This window comes from Triticum aestivum, chromosome 3B (genome assembly GCF_018294505.1).
Source record: "Triticum aestivum cultivar Chinese Spring chromosome 3B, IWGSC CS RefSeq v2.1, whole genome shotgun sequence".
Lineage (NCBI taxonomy): Eukaryota > Viridiplantae > Streptophyta > Magnoliopsida > Poales > Poaceae > Triticum > Triticum aestivum.
The window spans coordinates 554,795,051-554,813,317 of NC_057801.1; the positions used below are offsets into that span (position 1 = coordinate 554,795,051).

At 46.6% G+C, this 18,267-nt stretch overlaps 1 protein-coding gene across 1 annotated transcript; it reads right to left on the reverse strand.

Moving 5' to 3' along the window:
• Nucleotides 1–3,792: 3,792 nt before the first annotated feature.
• Nucleotides 3,793–7,484, reverse strand: LOC123070863 (uncharacterized protein C9orf85 homolog). The gene is made up of 8 exons (XM_044494243.1): nucleotides 7,283–7,484; nucleotides 7,109–7,191; nucleotides 6,978–7,016; nucleotides 6,828–6,880; nucleotides 6,671–6,734; nucleotides 6,508–6,550; nucleotides 6,375–6,422; nucleotides 3,793–4,215 (listed from the first exon to the last, which is right to left on the reverse strand). Exons 1-8 carry the CDS (start codon nucleotides 7,361–7,363, stop codon nucleotides 4,048–4,050), a joined length of 579 nt encoding a protein of 192 aa, XP_044350178.1. The 5' UTR covers nucleotides 7,364–7,484; the 3' UTR covers nucleotides 3,793–4,047.
• Between the last annotated feature and the right edge of the window lie 10,783 nt (nucleotides 7,485–18,267).

Here is an 18,267-nt window from a genome sequence, read left to right on the forward strand (position 1 = left end):
ACTGTTCTTCGCTTATTTACTTTTCCGTTGCTACTGTTACAAACTACTACAAAAACCAAAAACATTTATCTGTACTTTTGCTACCGTTACTTTTATTATCATACTACTTTGCTACTAAATACTTTGCTGCAGATACTAAGTTATCCAGGTGTGGTTGAATTGACAAGTCAACTGCTAATACTCAAGAATATTCTTTGGCTCCCCTTGTGTCGAATCAATAAATTTGGGTTGTACTTTGCCCTCGAAAGCTGTTGTGATCCCCTACACTTGTGGGTTATCAATGGTGAGCCAAAGGCCTCCCTCGCCATTAGCAATGTGCCATAGCCAACGGGTCAAGAGGGCAATGTTCATGCGCCGGGAGGACAAAATCCCCAGACCACCCTGGTCCTTGGGTTTGCAGATGTCCGACCAGCTCACCATATGGTACTTTTGCTTGTCATCCTCGCCAGCCCAGAAGAATCTGGACTGGTACTTGGCAATTTCCTTGTGCAGCGTTTCATGAAGGCTATAGAAGCTCATGAGAAACCAAAGAAGGCTGGCGAGTGAGGAGTTGATGAGGATCACACGCGCAGCCTTCGACAGCCAGCGCCCTTTCTATGGCTCGACGCGATGTTGCATACGGGTCACCGTGGGGCGAAGGTCAGCCATGGTGAGGCGCGAATCACTAATGGGGATCCCCAGGTAGGTCGTGGGGAAAGAACCCAACCGAAAATTAAGTCGGTCCGCGATAGCCTGAGCTTCCACCGGAGGGTAGCCAAGAAAATTAAGTTGATCATTAGGCCCGACATCTGCTGGAAGCACAGGAGGAGGAACTTCAGGTTAGCTACGTCCTGAGCAGAACCCTCAACCATTATAATGGTATCATCCGCATATTGAAGGAGGGAGACCCCTCCCCCTCCGACTAGGTGGGGGACAATGCCGTGAATATGGCCGGCATCCTTGGCTTTGTCGAGGATAGCGGCCAGGGCATCGACCACCATGTTGAACAGGAACAGCGAGAACGGGTCACCCTGACGAACCCCACAGAGGGTGGGGAAGTATGGCCCAATCTCGCCGTTGATGTTCATCGCAGTCCGACCGCAGGAGACTAATTGCATAACGCGAGTCACCCAACGGTCGTCAAAGCCCTTGCGGAGCAGCACTTCTCGCAAGAAGGGCCAGTGGACAGTATCATACGCTTTATGAAAGTCAAGCTTCAAGAAGACTGCTCGATGGTGCTTCACCCGGACTTCGTGAAGGACTTCATGGAAGACCGACACGCCATCCAAAATAAACCGACCTTGAATGAAGGCCGATTGGTTCGGATGAGTGATCGAGTCAGCTAGCAGGGTCACCCTATTGGCGTACCCTTTGGCCAGGATCCGGAATATCGCATTAATCACTGTGATGGGACGGAACTGGCGGATATCAGAAGCGCCCAGACCTTGGGGGTGAGGGTAATGATCCCGTAGTTCAGGCATCCAAGATCCATAGAGCCCGATAGAACTCCTCGAATAAGCCCATGACCTCCGGCTTGATGGTCTGCCAGAACATTTTGAAGAACGTAATGGGCAGGCCATCCGGGCCCAGAGCCGAGGAGGGGTTCATTCCTTTAATAGCCGCGAGGACCTCATCCTCGGTGAAGGGGGCAACTAGAGCCGCATTGGCCTCAGCGGAGACCAACTGCACACCCGACCAAGTGTCGGGGGCGAGACTAGCCCCACCCCTCGGGGTGGGGGTAAAGAGGGCTTTGTAAAATCCGTCGACATGGGCCCGGATGGCCGCGGGGCGGACAAGAGGGGAGTCTCCCTCCCACGAAGCAGTGGATGGAATTTCTCCGACGACGGTCGTTCGCAACCGCCTGGAAATAAGCAGTGTTCACATCGCCACGGAGCACCCATCTTTGGGTACCTCGCAGCCTCCAATAGGCCTCCTCATCTGTGTAGATGGTTGAGAGTTGATCCTCAAGATCATATCTCAGCATCCACTCATCTGGGGAGATTCCGGAGGAGTCGGCCCGGGCGTCCAGGGCTTGAATAGCCAGCAGGAGAGACCTCTTGCGCTCGCGGAGGTCACGACCAAGGTTAGCGCCCCAACCCTTCATGAATTGGCGGGCAAGCTTGGCGCAGAAGTGCCACGAGTCAACGGCGGACATGGAGCGATGGGGGAAAGCGTGAGCAAGAGTCCATCGGGCAGAGACCACATCCCGGAAGCCGGCCTGGTTAAGCCAGAAGAGCTCAAACCGAAACCGCGACGGGGTGGGGGGGGGGGCGCTCGTCCGCGGAGGAGAGAAGGAGAGGAACGTGGTCAGAACCAATCCGGATAATCGCACGAAGAGAAGCCAGGGGCAACATAATTCCCACTCCGGAGAAACTAGGACGCGATTCAAAACGGATCGCGTCGGGTCGGCCTGGCGGTTAGTCCAAGTGAACCTGGCACCCGTCCGCTCGATCTCGCGGAGACCAAGCTCTAAGTGCACTGCCATCAATAGTGTCATTGTTCCTTTCTCCGTAGTCACAGAAGCCGCACATCCAGGGTTGCAGCAACGGAAAAGAGCTTGAAGCATCGAGCTTCCGTCGCGTTTCAACAATAAACCATGAAGCTTGCCCCGCACGGCGGCGGAGCCATGTCTCGTAGCAGCGGTTGTGCAGCCATCCATGGATCCTCTCCGTCGTGTCGAACGAGTCGCTGGAAATGGTAGCGAAACGAGAGTGATGACCGGTGAGAGACAGGAGAAACGGGCGTTTTTCTTTTTCTTTTTGATAAACGGGCGGATATGCGATTCGCTTGGAGACTCTGATGAAGAAGCGATGGACAGGGAACATGTCATGCGTGAGATCCGGCGTACGCTAGGCAGAAAATCAGCCTGCTGAGTTTTAGTGTTGTCCTAAAAAAATTATTGATTGATGTAGGAGTAGTAAACACAGGGGGTACTACAGATTTAAGTATTTTCAGATGCTTGATGCACATGGCACAGATCTCCAGGCTAATGGACAAAGATCGACTTGTAGCTCGTCCTCGTCGGCTCGAACTGCCGCTCCACTCCCACCTCATCACCTCTAGATCTTGCTGTTTCACCCTTGTTTTATGTCGGTGTGGGTGGGAACTCTCTCTTTTTTCTTCTTAAAAACAAGCGTGGGTGGGAACTCGGTTGAAGTTGAACCGACCAGGACCGGCTTGGACTTGGGCACCTGCGCTGCATCTCCATCTCCATCCAGTGGTGTGTTCTTCCACAGCGCCGTGCGAGTCATGCCTGGCAACTGGCCTCCACAACTCCACAAGGTGACAATGGCAATAAAGGCGCACGTGGCACGTGGACGCCTAGTGCACCCCGCATCTTCTCCATCTTGCTTCTTGATCGCGATCCTGCATCGACTCGTTTTGCATCGTTGTGTTACTTAGAGGTTCAAGGAACGGGAGTAGCCCATGTGGCTCGGAATAACTTTACTCCTTTTTTCTGAGGGAGGAGTAACTTTACTCCTGTAATCTTAAAAAGGAAGAAGAAAAAAGGATATGCTGCAGCGCTCCTTTTGGTTTAGGCGGTGTTCGTTACTTGTCGACAGCAGGGCCTGTGGAGCTGTCATGGCAAACCTACAGCTTGCGGAAGGAAAGGGAGGTGGGTTGAGATGCGGCCAGATACAACCAAAATGATCAAGGGAAAAAAGAGGTGTTTAGCATGAGATGTGGGACCGCCATATAATATTTATTTATTTAAGCTGACTACTAGGAAGGATGCAACCTCAGTACAGACTCTATGGATACACGAAATAAAGTTCTACGGGGAATGTGTACTTGTCCCCGGACGGAGTAACAAGAGGTAAAACCAGCAGCAGCAATATATAGAACACTCATGTAGTAATACAGCTTAAGAATCCTACACTTGTTAGGAAGAAGCATACCATAACTGGGAAGGCGCCGTAAGCTCACTGGTCAAAATAAGATCTGATAAACAGAAACATATATCTCTGCTAAAGCAAGTATTGGCATTTCTTCGGTGAGTTAGAACACCCTGAAAGAGCGTCCGTGCACAGAACTAAATATCCTTTTACAGTACCAAACCTTGCCAGGTTAATCTTTCACAAAATCCCTGGCATCTTCTTCATCAGACTCATCCTTCTGTACAGCCTGTTCAGCATATTCGTCAAGGGATGCAACAGGGAAAAGGTCGCCTTCCCGATCTCGGTCCGCAATCTTTGGGACTGATGGCCCGCTCTCCTCATCCTTATTTTTGTTCATCTGTAAGAAATAATTAAACTAATGAATACGCACAGAAGAAAAAAAAATATCATGAAGATTTAACTCACTTATTACTCAAATAAAAACTAGCACACTGAAGCAGAGTTTCAGTTCATGGAACTGATAATTTGAATGGCATTGAGAATCTTATTCCATTTGCAAGTTCTTAAGTACTGATATCTCAAAGAAGAATATCACATGTCATGTATGGTGGTTGGGGGGATCAATAACAGTTCACAGAAGAGACCAAATAGTGTTTTTATATATTACTTCAAGGGCAAATAGAAGACCCATGCTAGGATAATCCACTGTTATCCATTCGGGCATTTTGTTCCATTTTCCACAGCAGATAGACGTACAACCAATGCTAGACTGCACAAAAGTTACTCATTTTTCTCTGTAAGTTAGCAGTATAGATCCTCCTATTACGGGCCAGTTCTTTTGGGACTTATGCGTGGCTGCCAAAATAAGCTGCCCCCGACCCAGCTAATTCTGGCAGCCCAACCTAAAATTTTATTCTAGATACCAGTTAAGTAATGGAACCTTACCCAAATGAACCCCAGGAACAAAACGTGGATTTAGAACAACGTTGATGTATAATCAAGAAGAATCAATATGATCACTTATGTAGTCACTTCACTCACTGGATGTCAGCAGAACTGTGGAAAACCCAGACAACAGGAAGACTGAAGATTGAATTTAATACGACACATATATGCATCACATAGAGGGTTTCGTGAGGTTTGAAACTGCAAATTACTTAACAGTAGTAACCGACGTGATTGTCAGCTATTAGCATGTTAAGCTTTCTCCCACTCTTATTACAGGAATGCTTATGCCTCCAGGACTATCTTCTAACAGATAATTCCCAGTCAAATTGTTTTAAGACACTGCTGGAACTTTGAACTCCTCCAGTTCTTTATATTTCCATGTGTTGGTAATAATGAATTGCATAGTACTTTATTCTAGATATGTGCTTATAAACCTTAAATGGCCTAACTGGGATGCAAATTCTACAAAAGTAGGCATAAGAAAAATGTGGGTTGGGATGTCACCGGTTGTTGACCGAACAGGAACACATGAATGTGTAAGAATGGCCCTTAAGAATGCTATTTGTGAATTTTGAAGGAGTTTGAACACAGATGTCTGCAGTAGGAATGATTATTCCATGAGGCAAAGCTCTTGTCAGAAGTTCCTACTATGTAAAAGAGCCTAACTATTTCCATTTGCACATCAACTGCAGCTATTTGTTAATAAAGTTTTTACAAACCTAACAGATTAAATATGAAAATATCTACGCGAAGAGTTGACACCTGAATAGTCCGATAAAACTGGAATATCACATGCTTCATTTCAAGTTCTCATGCAATATCTTGGAAATCAACAAAATCATGTATATAACATTGAGAAACAGAATACAAGGTGAGCATTTTCATTTAGCTGAAATATAAATACCACAACCAGGCACCAATTCCTATTCTAAGAATGCATCCGGAAAGGATATAGAAGGGCAGATGAGGAATACCGAATACTTGAGGTTTTGCTCATGTGATGAGTGAATTAGTATAACCATGAGCAAACCAGTTTGTTCTGATTTCTGTGCAATAGGGTTTCTGCTAAATTTATGTGAACAGATTTCATCATGTATACAATTTATATAACTGAACCCCAATGAACATCTGAGTAATAATACAACAATGACATGCTATAATATAGGAGATGCAAAGTGTAATATATTTAGAGTTTGGTTTAACAGGCACAATAAATGAGTGGCATTCTTCTTTTAAAGAGAAGGAAAAACTAGTTATGTTAAACACGCTCATTCAAGCTAAAGATCAGAGGATTCGTGCTAGGATTCTCCTTCATTTGCGTGCAGAAGGAAAAATTAGAATGTCTATCTTATTGTGCTAGGCTCAAAATTGAGGCATGGAACCTTCTATTTAGTTCGCGATGTGGATTAAGGGAAGTTTTTTCTATACCCCTCAAGTTTTCCTGTAGTCCAAATTTCAAGAAGAATAGAGGGGGTCCTTTATTCAGATTTCGGACTTATGGGCTTCCTAGGCCAGTTAAGAACTAACATCAAGGAGAGCATACACAGAAGCGTAAGTGCACGGAAATTAAATTTATCCAGCAATAAAAATTAAATAGCAAGTACTCACAAGGCGAAGAAGTGTCCGTCGTTCCCTCTCCCTAGCATATCTGATGGCCTATAAAACATTTCACTGGTCAGCACAAAACAAATGGATTTCTCAAGGTTCACAACAATCCTCTTCCAATGTAGAAGAATCAAACCTCCTCTAGTTCTTTGCGCTCACTGTTTGCTTCCTCAGCATCCCTACAGGACAACACTGAATCGTTACAACACGTAAAATAAAATAAAACACAGTTCAAATTCCAGCCATGGTGTAGCTGCACCCGTACTACTGTAACAATAAAATGAAATAGCGGGGATCACCTTCCAACAAGCTGCTTAACAGAGGTGCAGCACTTGGCACAAATCCCAAGCTCCTTGGAGCAACCTGCATTGAGCAGAGATCACACATATCAGTGTCAATCAAACGACACACCAGCACCACCATGGCGAGAGACATCGCCAAGCAGCCGAAATTCACCTGTGCAGACGTTGTGGTACGCCTGCCGAACGTTTCGTTTACTGCACTTCTGGCTGCAAAAATAAAAAGAAAACCATAGGCATCCATCACAATCCCCTCTTACAACCGTTCCCAAATACTGTGCGGTAACCAGGCAGGCAAGAAAGCTACCATTTTGCAGGCTCAACAATCGGCTTGTACTTGCCGTATCTGCAAAAGGAAGACGAACAGATCGGACCAAGGAACACAAGTAAACCAACGACCTAATGAATGAATATAACTAAGGAGGGAGAACCCCATACTTGCGCTTCCAGTCGATTTGGTCCCGGCAGCGCTGGCAGACGCCGGTGATCTCCGACAAAGGCCGGAACCTGCCTCCGGGCTCCTGCGCGAGCAGCGGCGATGGTTGCAGCGGTTAGGTCCCACAAGAACGGAAAAGAAGACGGGGAGGGGAGGGAGGCGGGTCGCGGGCTTACGGTCTCGTTGATCTTCCGGCCGAGGTTGGGCTTCCATGCGTAGGCGTTCTGGTGCTTCGGGGGACCCTGCCGCTTCGACATCTCTCTGCCTCTTTCTCTCTCCGCTTCGCGCCGCCGCCGGGAGTCCTCTCTCTGTGCTTACCCCTAAAACCTCGCTGCGGCGGCTGCGCGGCGTACCGAGAGGCTTACCTGTAATCGTGTGGGATCCAACAACTACGTCTAATGGGCGTCGGCCCAAGCCCTGGAGCGAGAGACAAATTTACAACTTTGGGCTCCGGAAAACACAGGTCCAATAGTTTGACGGCCCAACTGTTCCAGACAGGCAATATTTAGACTGTGAGTCCTCTAAAACCAAAATTAGACTGTGAGTTTGTCTAAAAAAATAGACTATGAGTAAATTGCACAAACCCACCACATTGAGGGTTAGCAGAAAATATGAGGTTACATTTTGTTTTGACAAAAAATACCATGTCTAGCATAATCTCTTGACAAACAACAATGATCGACGGATTAGGCTCGTTTGAGCATGTTTATGACAGGTGGGTCCACTTTTCTGCTTACGTGGCATAACATTTTGTGCAAGATGAGTTTTAATCTGAATTTATAAACCAGTCCCTAGAATTTTTATATAGACACCCCTGAATCAAAAAGAAAAACGCAATTAGCCCCCCACGTGCATAAACCCTGTAGGTTTGGGGCGGCGTCGCCCAGGCTCTCATCGGTAGCTTGGGGCATCGATGGAGGCTTGGGACGGCGGATGGACCTCACCGACGGATGGAGGCAGTGGGAGAAGGAGGAGGACAACTGAGGAGCTCGATCTTGATCTCGACGACCAGGGTAAGCCCCTGGATGCGCACGTTGTCCCGCTGCATCGGCTGCAATTGCTACCGGAGCGTCGCCTCGCCCCTCACACGCTCTTCTTCTCTGGCTCCGGCCGCGAACTCCCTCTGCGGAGCTGAGCTTGATTCCCCCCATGAGCAGAGAGTGCTTCCTTCGGGCTCCTGGACGACGCGCCAACACCGCGTTGTTGTGTTGCCTCACAGCCAGGCTCACGCCCAATGCAGGAGCATATGCAAGTAGGCCATCCTCATCGGTCATCTCGCGCATCCACGACTGTCCCTGCCATGGTCGTCACCGTTATGGTCATGAGCACAGTACGAGGCGCACCACATTTAGTAGCAGCAGAAGAGTATGAGACCGCGGCGAGCAGCATCGCATGGCGGCGATGGAGGCGGATGTCGCCGAAGCCGGCGTGGGGCGCCGTGGTGGAGGGGTGAGAACCATGGTGATGCAGTAGAAGGGCATGTGCTTCATTGGGACAAAGGTTGGGGGCTTATTTTTGCTTTAAACCCCATCTAACGCCCTTTTCTGGAAACCACTATTGCCATGTCAGCGAAAAATGGGATCCACTCATAAACACGCTCAAACAAGCCTAATCCATCGATCAATATTATTTGTCAAAATATTTACGTTACCCATGGTGTTTTTTACAGAAAAAAAAATGTAAACTCATGTTTTCTACTAACCTATGGTTTGGGCAATTTACTTTATAGACCATCGGTCGATCGTAGTGCTCATTGCTCCTGGCAACTCGACCCATTAGTGAGAGTAGGAAGCGTTCGGGTAGCAATTTTGGATTTTTCTTCTTCTAGTTTTTCGGGCTTATTGGCCAGTCCCCCCCACCCCCACCACCCTTTTTTTTTGGCTATTGTCTTCACTTGTTTCATTTTGTTTTTTTATTCTTGATTAGTTTGTGTTTATTTTTTTATGGTTTAAAAATTATTGAATTTCCAAAAATGTTCATAAAATTGTTTGAAAATTTGGAAATTTCCATGAATTTAAAAATGTTCACATCTTTTGGAATTTCAAAAATTATTCAGAATTTGAAGATAATGTTCATAAATTTTAAAAATTGATGAAATTTTTCAACATTTTGTTCAGTATTTAATAAATTATTCTCTTTTTTTAAAAGTTGTTTATTTCGAATTCATGAGCATTTTTTGAATTCTTCATTAACATTGTGATTTTTTTGAATTCGCGAACATTGTTTGAATTTGTGAACAATTTTTGAATTCATGAATCTTTTCAAATGCAGGAAGATTTTTTGAATTCTCCGTGAAAAATTTCTAAATCTGTGAACATTTATTATTCATGATTTTTTTGAATTCATAAGTATTTTTTACAATTCATGAACATTTTTTTTAATTCACAAAATTTTCCTCAAGTCCGTGCGGCTTTTTTTAGTACCATGCATACAATCATGCAATGGTGGGGTTACATTCAGCAATCATGTTGTCTCACATTGGCATCCACGCCTGCAACCATCATGTGGTCGCCCGACCTTCTTGCTATGGCTGCAATCTCGTGAGCCAGTATATTTTGCAGTCTACTAAGAGCAACTCTAGCAGACCCCGTATCTCACCGGCCCGCAAAACGTGTTTGCAGTTCACGCAAAACAGCTTTGGCGGGCTGGCTCGGGCTGGCACAGATGCAGACCCCCAAACGGATCCGTAAAAAAGTATATTCGCGGAATATACTTTTTACGGGTCGGCATTGCGGGGTCTGCTTTTTGCGCCGCTGCATCCCGCATATCATCAGCCCGCAAATATCAAATACAACATAATTCAACAATTGAAAACAAACTGAATTATTCGAATTAAACATAATACAATAATCATCCGCATTACAAATAATTATTCAAATAACCGTAGCAAACTTAAATAGTGCAATACAAAACTTATGATAAATACAAATACAAATGAATACAAAAATAAGTCACTGTCTAGCCCTTTGCCAATGGTGCTCAATGAGATTTTCCTGAAGTTGAAAGTGGGTGTCTGCATTTTTAATCTCCTTATATGTCTGAAGAAAAGCTCTAATGTGGTTTGGGTCTCTAGCTGGTTTGACACGGCTACCCACATTGTCGTAAAAGAATTCTAAGTTCGATCCTCTCTCATCTTTAAGAATAATATTGTGCAGGATAACATAGCATGGCATGATGTTCTTCAAGTTTTTCTTATCCCAAAAACGAGCAGGATCACGGACAATGGCAAACCTAGATTGCAAAACACTGAATGCTCTTTCAATGTCTTTCCGGGCTACCTCTTGCATCCTTGCAAATTCACATTGTTTTTTTGTTTTGGGTTCTTTGATGCTCTTGATAAATGTGCACCAAGGAGGGTATATATCATCTGCAAGATAGTACCTCTTTGTGTATTCATGCCCATTAATAGTGTAATTGCAAGCAGGAGCATCATCACTAGCAAGCCTAGCAAACAAATGAGACCATTGCAACACATTGATATCATTGAGAGTGCCCGGCATACCAAAAAAGCAATGCCAAATCCATAAATCCTCGGGTGTTACGGCCTCTAGCACAATTATTGCATCACAAGACTTGCCACAATACATTCCTTGCCAAGCCTTGGGGCAATTTTTCCAATTCCAATGCATACAATAAATGCTACCTAGCATGCCAGGCCAACCTCTCCTCTCATTAGATGCCATCAATTTCTTTCTATCATCTTCATTGGGTGCCAGAAGATACTCAGGACCGAAGACACGGATGGTCACTTTCGTAAATCTATGCACAAACTCAATTGTGCTATCTTCACCAATGCGAAGATACTCATCGGCATAGTCAGCTGGAACGCTATATGCAATCACCCGCATAGCTGCGGAGATTTTTTGATATGCACTAAATCCCTTTAAGCCCGCGGCATTCCTTCTTTGAGTAAATTACCGGCAATTTGTCTCGCAAGCTTGAACAAGTTTCACAAAGAGGGACTGGCGCATTCCATACCTTCTCCGGAAGAGGTGCGGAGGATATGTAGGATTCTCCGCAAAATAGTCTTGCATCAAAATCTCGTTCCCAAGATGGCGATTCCGAGGAATGCACAAAGGCCCGACAGTCGATCCTCGCCTCCTCTTCCGGTGCTCGTCTTCATGCTCCTTCACGGCAAGCGCCATGACTAATGTTTGCTGCCGAAAGTTCGCAAGCATGATCTCAACATCTGAGTCGTCTGAATCGGACGAATCGGATAGCAAGAACTTCTCGCACGGGGTCAACTCCATCTACACGCACACCGGCGCGTCAATCTACTACGCAGCTTGCAAAAATCACAAAAAAGGGACTAACCGGTGGCGGGTGATCCCGGGCGGCGACGAGGGTGTGCGCTCGACGGTGGTCGATCCCCGGTGGCGGCGACGACGGGGGGCGGCTCTTCTCGCCGGATCTGGAGGGGCGGTGCAGCGGCTCAGCGCGGAGGGTGTGGGGCGGCTGTCGGTGTCAAAACCGGCGGATCTCGAGTAGGGGGTCCCGAACTGTGCGTCTAAGGCTAATGGTAACAGGAGGCAGGGGACACGATGTTTTACCCAGGTTCGGGCCCTCTCGATGAAGGTAATACCCTACTTCCTCCTTGATTGATCTTGATGATATGAGTATTACAAGAGTTGATCTACCACAAGATCGTAAAGGCTAAACCCTAGAAGCTAGCCTATGATTATGATTGGTGTTGTCCTACGGACTAAACCCTCCGGTTTATATAGACACAAGAGGGGGCTAGGGTTACACAGAGTCGGTTACAGAGAAGGAAATCTACATATCCGAATTGCCAAGCTTGCCTTCCACGCAAAGGAGAGTCCCATCCGGACACGGGACGAAGTCTTCAATCTTGTATCTTCATAGTCCAACAGTCCGGCCAAAGTATATAGTCCCGCTGTCCGAGGACCCCTTAATCTAGGACTCCCTCAGTAGCCCCTAAACAAGGCTTCAATGACGATGAGTCCTGCGCGCAGATTGTCTTCGGCATTGCAAGGCGGGTTCTTCTCCAAATACTCCATAGAAGAATTCGAACACAAGGATCGTGTCCGGCTCTGCAAAACAAATTCCACATACCACCGTAGAGAGTATAATTTTCCACAGATCTAATCCGCTGACAGCTTTTCATAGCGTGACGTCCCACCATGGCCCAGTCTTTATTCGAACCGTTTTTCATAACCAGCTACCGCACATATCGCGAGGCGGTTTTATCGGCACGTCTGGTCGAAGCAAAGACCGTGTCCCCTCATCACGGGATTTTCATCAATACGGGCGTGGGTAACCCAACCGTGCCATCAATCGTGGCGCTTCGAGAATAAGCGATTTTAACGGGCAAGCGGGGAGGCGCAGGATCCCTTCTTCCTTTATAAGGGGATAAGAACTCCCTGTTTCACCCACGCCTTCTTTCCCTGTGCATCCGTCCATTCTCGCTCAAGCCCTAGCGCTCAAGCGTCCGCCTTCTCCATCAAAAAGGTTTCCCAAAAATGTCCGGATCAGGAGCAGGAGGCAAGTGGATGGCCTCTACCGTCCGGGAGAAGGATATTAAAAAGCTTCGGGGGGCGGGGTATTTGGCCAAGAGAATAAGCCACCGTCTTCCCACGGCGGGACAAATCGTTCCCACCCCGGAACCCCACGAGAGGGTGGTATTTCTCCCTCATTTTGTCCGCGGGCTAGGGTTTTGTCACGCCCAATATGCGACCCTATCCAAAAGGAACTCGAAGGTCCCACCAAGTATAGACCCGCATATTGAAACGCTTTTGCAAGGTGGATATCATTACATCAACATTACATAATAGATGGGGATACATACAAAAGGCATACGATGCCACATGAATACAACATCACAATACATAAGAGCAACATCCGACTATGGATGAACACAAACAGAAACTCAACGATATCCACCCTGCTAGCCCAAGCTGCCGACCTGGAACCTATCCCCTGATCGAAGAAGAAGCAGAAGAAGAACTCCAAAACAAGTAAACATCGCTCTCGCGTCAGGATCATCGCATAACCTGTACCTGCAACTGTTGTTGTAGTAATCTGTGAGCCACGAGGACTCAGCAATCCCATTACCATGGGTATCAAGACTAGCAAAGCTTAAAGGGAAAGGAAGGGGTAAAGTGGTGAGGTTGCAGCAGCGACTAAGCATGATATGGTGGCTAACATACGCAAATAAGAGCGAGAAGAGAAGCAAAGGAACGGTCGTGAAGCTAGCAATGATCAAGAAGTGATCATGAACTCCGACTTGCGTCAAACATAACCCAAAACCGTGTTCACTTCCCGGACTCCGCCGAAAAGAGACCATCACGGCTACACACACGGTTGATGCGTTTTAATTCGGATCTGGTGTCAAGTTATCTACAACCGGACATTAACAAATTCCCATCTGCCACATAACCGCGGGCATGGCTTTCGAAAGATAATACCCTGCAGGGGTGTCCCAACTTAGCCCATGATAAGCTCTCGCGATCAACAAAGGATATTCCTTCTCCCAGGAAGACCCGATCAGTCTCGGAATCCCGGTTTACAAGACATTTCGACAATGGTAAAACAAGACCAGCAAAGCCGCCCGATGCACCGACAATCCCGATAGGAGCTGCACATATCTCGTTCTCAGGACAACACCAGATGAGACATCCTACGAGTAAAACCAAACCTCGAGTTTCCCCGAGGGGGCCCCGCAGTCTACTCGGTTCGGACCAACATTTAGACAAGCACTGGCCCGGGGGGGCTAAAATAAAGATGACCCTCGGGCTCCGGAAACCCAAGGGAAAAAGGGCTAGGTGAGGCAAATGGTAAAACCAAGGTTGGGCCTTGCTGGAGGAGTTTTATTCAAAGCGAATTGTCAAGGGGGTCCCATAAATCACCCAACCGCGTAAGGAACGCAAAATCCGGGAACATAACACCCGTATGACGGAAACTAGGGCGGCAAGAGTGGAACAAAGCACCAGGCATAAGGCCGAGTCTTCCACCCTTTACCAAGTATATAGATGCATTAATTAAATAAGAGATATTGTGATATCCCAACATAATCCTATCCACCATGGGGCAATCTTCAACTTCACCTGCAACTAACAATGCTATAAGAGGGGCTGAGCAAAGCGACAACATAGCCAAGCAACGGTCTGCTAGGAAGGGTGAAAAGGTTAGAGGCTGACATGGCAATTTGGGAGGCTTGAAGAGCAAAAGATAGGTAGCGCAGCATAGCGATAGAACGAAGCAACTAGCATAGCGATGATAGTAATGAGATCCAAGGTAGCGGTCATCTTGCCTGAAATCCCGCTAAGAAGAAGAACGAGTCCATGAAGAAGATGAAGCCACAAAGGCGAAGCAAGCGTAGACGAATGAATCCTCACGATCGCAACGAAATGGGAACTATCGAGAAGAAGCACACAACATAGTAAACACACCACACATGAACAAGGCATGATGCTCAACCAAGCATGATGCATGACAAAGCTACATGAAGCTACTCCTGGTAAGAGATGATGCAAACAAGAACAACACATCAAGACAAATTTAACGGAGGCCGGGAACAACATATAACAATTCCGGTAAGTCCTCATATGCAAATTTCGAAATTGGTCCAGAGCTGAATAAACATTATGTTCAAGTTGTTAAACAGCAAGTTAAGATGCACCAAGATGATCTACACGAGATTCTAGTCAAGTTACACATAAAGTTTATTTAATTTGGAGCTACGGCCTAGAAGATATGAGCAAAACATTAAACATGGCATTGATGCAAAATGCATACAAACATCAAGCAAACACTCTCAAAACATGGATGCAACATGATAATATGAAACTACATGCAAATCTAAGCAAGTTTCATATAGAGCACACTCAAAACGGAGCAACAGTTCAACACATACACACTATACAAGACATAACAATCTGTTCAAAACAGCGACTAGGCATATTGCAAGCATCAAAACAACATACTACGGCACCTCAACATGACAACAAAAGGCATGGACATGATGTAAAGGTAAAGCATTACAAAACATGTACACTAAGCTATCTCCAGAAACTACTAGAACATGCTCAAAAGGACATGGCAAGATTGCAAATAATAACAGTTTCAGACTTATCAAAAAATAACATCAGGTTGCAATGTTTAGAGCTATCAAACAACATGTTACAGAAACTTATCATGGCAATCAAAGGCATGGCATGAATCTAATAATTGCATAGAACAAAAGTCCTTTACTGACCATGAGCCAAAAAGGATCCGAAGATATGATAGCACCCATGTAAACATAGCAAGTTATATGACAGATTCATACATGGCAGGAACAACAATAAGTAGGCATGTTGGTGAGCTTGAACCACTCACCACAGAGCAAAACACGGCATGGCAAGGAAAACAACAGTAAGAATATATGTTTAAGAAGCTAAGCATGGCAAGATCAAGTTCATAGGATGCATGGATCACTAAGAAAGCTCATGACAAAACTGAACTTAAAGTTAACAGGCTGGCAACAACATTATTTAGCAGTTTGAGAGCAAGATATGAACAATCTACAGCAATCTATAAATGCAACCAGGGCATTGGATGGATAGAGCATGACATGTATAACAAATCATCCTTAGTGATCATCTCCAGATTATGCGTAGAATGACTAGTAGCAGCAGGTTTACATAGCATCACGAAATAACAGAATCAGCCTAGCAAAACAGCAACAACAAGTACCCTACTTAACAAGCTTGATGCACTCAGTACAAGACTCACAAAAATACATGGATAGCACCTCTGTATAGATGGCATGATGTAGTTCAAAACACATGTAGGCATCAACCTCATAGGATGCACACATCGAACATGGAAAAAAATGACAAATGAGCATGTTCTGTTAACAGACAACAGACAACATTATATAGCACTCTTGCAACGATGATTCAGGCATAAAGATGAGCTCAAATGAACATGGTGCAATGGAATGAAATGTAGAGCATCTCACCACGAACATTTTTACATATAACACGCACGAAACAGAGCAGTATGCAGCAAGTTATGGCAGGTCAAAGGGGGCACCAGAATATGCAAAATTATGGGGACTTAGGGATTTTCGGGGTCAACCTCCAGTTTTGCACGGACTTCGAGGTGAGGCGGAGAGCTCGCCGGAGTTTGTGTTGGAACTAGCAGGGCGCGGCCGGAGGAGTCCCGTGACGGCGACTCCGGGCAGGGCTCGACCGGATCCCGCCGGATCCGGGCCGGAGAGGGTCGGCGGGGCGAAGAGGAGGACGAGGCGAGGCGAGGTGGACCGGGAGGCGGCGCCCTCCGGCGACCTTCCGGCGAGGTCGGGCGACACGGAGGCGGGGCGCACGGCACGGCAGAGGCGCGGGCGAGGGCGCGGGCGCACGGGCGCACGGGCGCCTGCGGAGAGGCGAAGAGAAACCGCGGCAGCGCGGCGGGAGGCGGCGGCGCTCGGGAGGCGAGGCCGGCGGCATGACAGGCGTCGCGACCGGAACGGAGGGGCGACGTAGGGCGCGGGCTCCGGACGGGCGGTGGCGGGCGGCGGCGCGGGCCCCGCGGGCCGGATCTGGGCCGCGCGGGCCCTGGCGGCGGAGACGGCTGCGGGAGCGACTTGGCGAGGCAGGATTGGCCGGGGCGACGGGCGTATGTGTCCTGCTGGGGGCGGACGCGTCCAGCGGCAGAGAGGGAAAAAGCTAGGGTTTCGGGGGGAGAATTCATCCGCGAATTTCGGGGGGAGGGGCATATTTATAGATAGATGGAGCTAGGAGAGTCCAAATGGAGCACGGTTTTCGCCCACACGATCGTGATAGAACGACCGAGAGCATGGAGGGGGTTTAGATGGGTTATGGGCCACTTTGAAAGGGGTGTTGGGCTGCAACACAAAGAAGGCTTTTACGGTTACCCGAGTAACCGCTGGAGTATCAAACGACCTCCAAATGGCACGAAACTTGACAGGCGGTCTACTGGTGCTATACCAAGGCCGCTTGGCAAATCACGGTCCATTCCGAGAATGTTTAACACCCGCTCACAACAGGAGACAAAAAGGGAAAGCCGGAGGACATAGGAGTGTCGGATTGCAAAACGGACAACGGGGAAAATGCTCGGATGCATGAAACGAACATGTATGCACAAAGAGATGCACATGATGACATGACAATATGCAACACGCAAGCAAATGACATGGCAACGATGACGAATAACTGACAGACACCTGGCGCATCGAATCCGGGGCGTTACAACACTCCTCCACTAACAAGAGATCTCGTCCCGACATCTTAGGACCGAGACGGAAGGGAAAAGGGATGATGTGAAGCAAGAACTCAAGAGAAGAAGCAAAGAATCGAGAGCACTCGAGAAGAAGAGGAGAACGACGAAAATGACGAGAATCGAAAACCCACGGAACCAGATAGACTATGAAACCACTCCGGTTGGAACGAGATAAGAAAAGAATAAGACTGAAAGGATTTAGGCAGCACTCCGGCTGAAACATGGAGGAATAGAACATGAGCTTCACAGGATGGAATGACACTTGATGAAGACATGACACAAGACCTCCGAAAAGAATTGAAAGAGTTGAATGAAAAGAACGGAGAAGAAAATGACAACTTGTGCCACGAACGAAATTGAAATCATCTTTAGAAGGAAGGTTTAAACAGAGTTGTTGAGAAAATCAACAATGAAAAGAATAAGCTTGTTGTGGTCTTATAAGTAATGTCTCAAGATCATAAGGTATTAACCGGACACAAACGGAAATGATCGGATAGCTTAGAAGAACGAAGAAATGCAAAACTCCACTTCAAAAGAATTCGGAGAATTAATTGCACTTTGATATGCAAGAAGAAAGATACTTGAGCTCCACCAACAAAAATCTTGATGAACTCTTGAAGAATAAATGAAAACATGAAGAACCACCCTGAAGAACTCCGGTGACAAAAGGATGACGAGATAAAATTGAAGGATGAAAGAATAAGATGAGCCTTGTGGTGATTTAGATGGAGGTTCCGACGAAATGGCCGAGGAAATTTGAACTCCGGAAAAGAAAAGATGAGAACACTTGGAACTAGAATTTATTCAACAGAAATAAACTCCGAAGGAAAGGATTACTCACTTGGATGAAATAAGAATAAGATTTATTGTATGCTTATCCTTCATCAAATTAAATTGATGACAAGCAATGGATTTT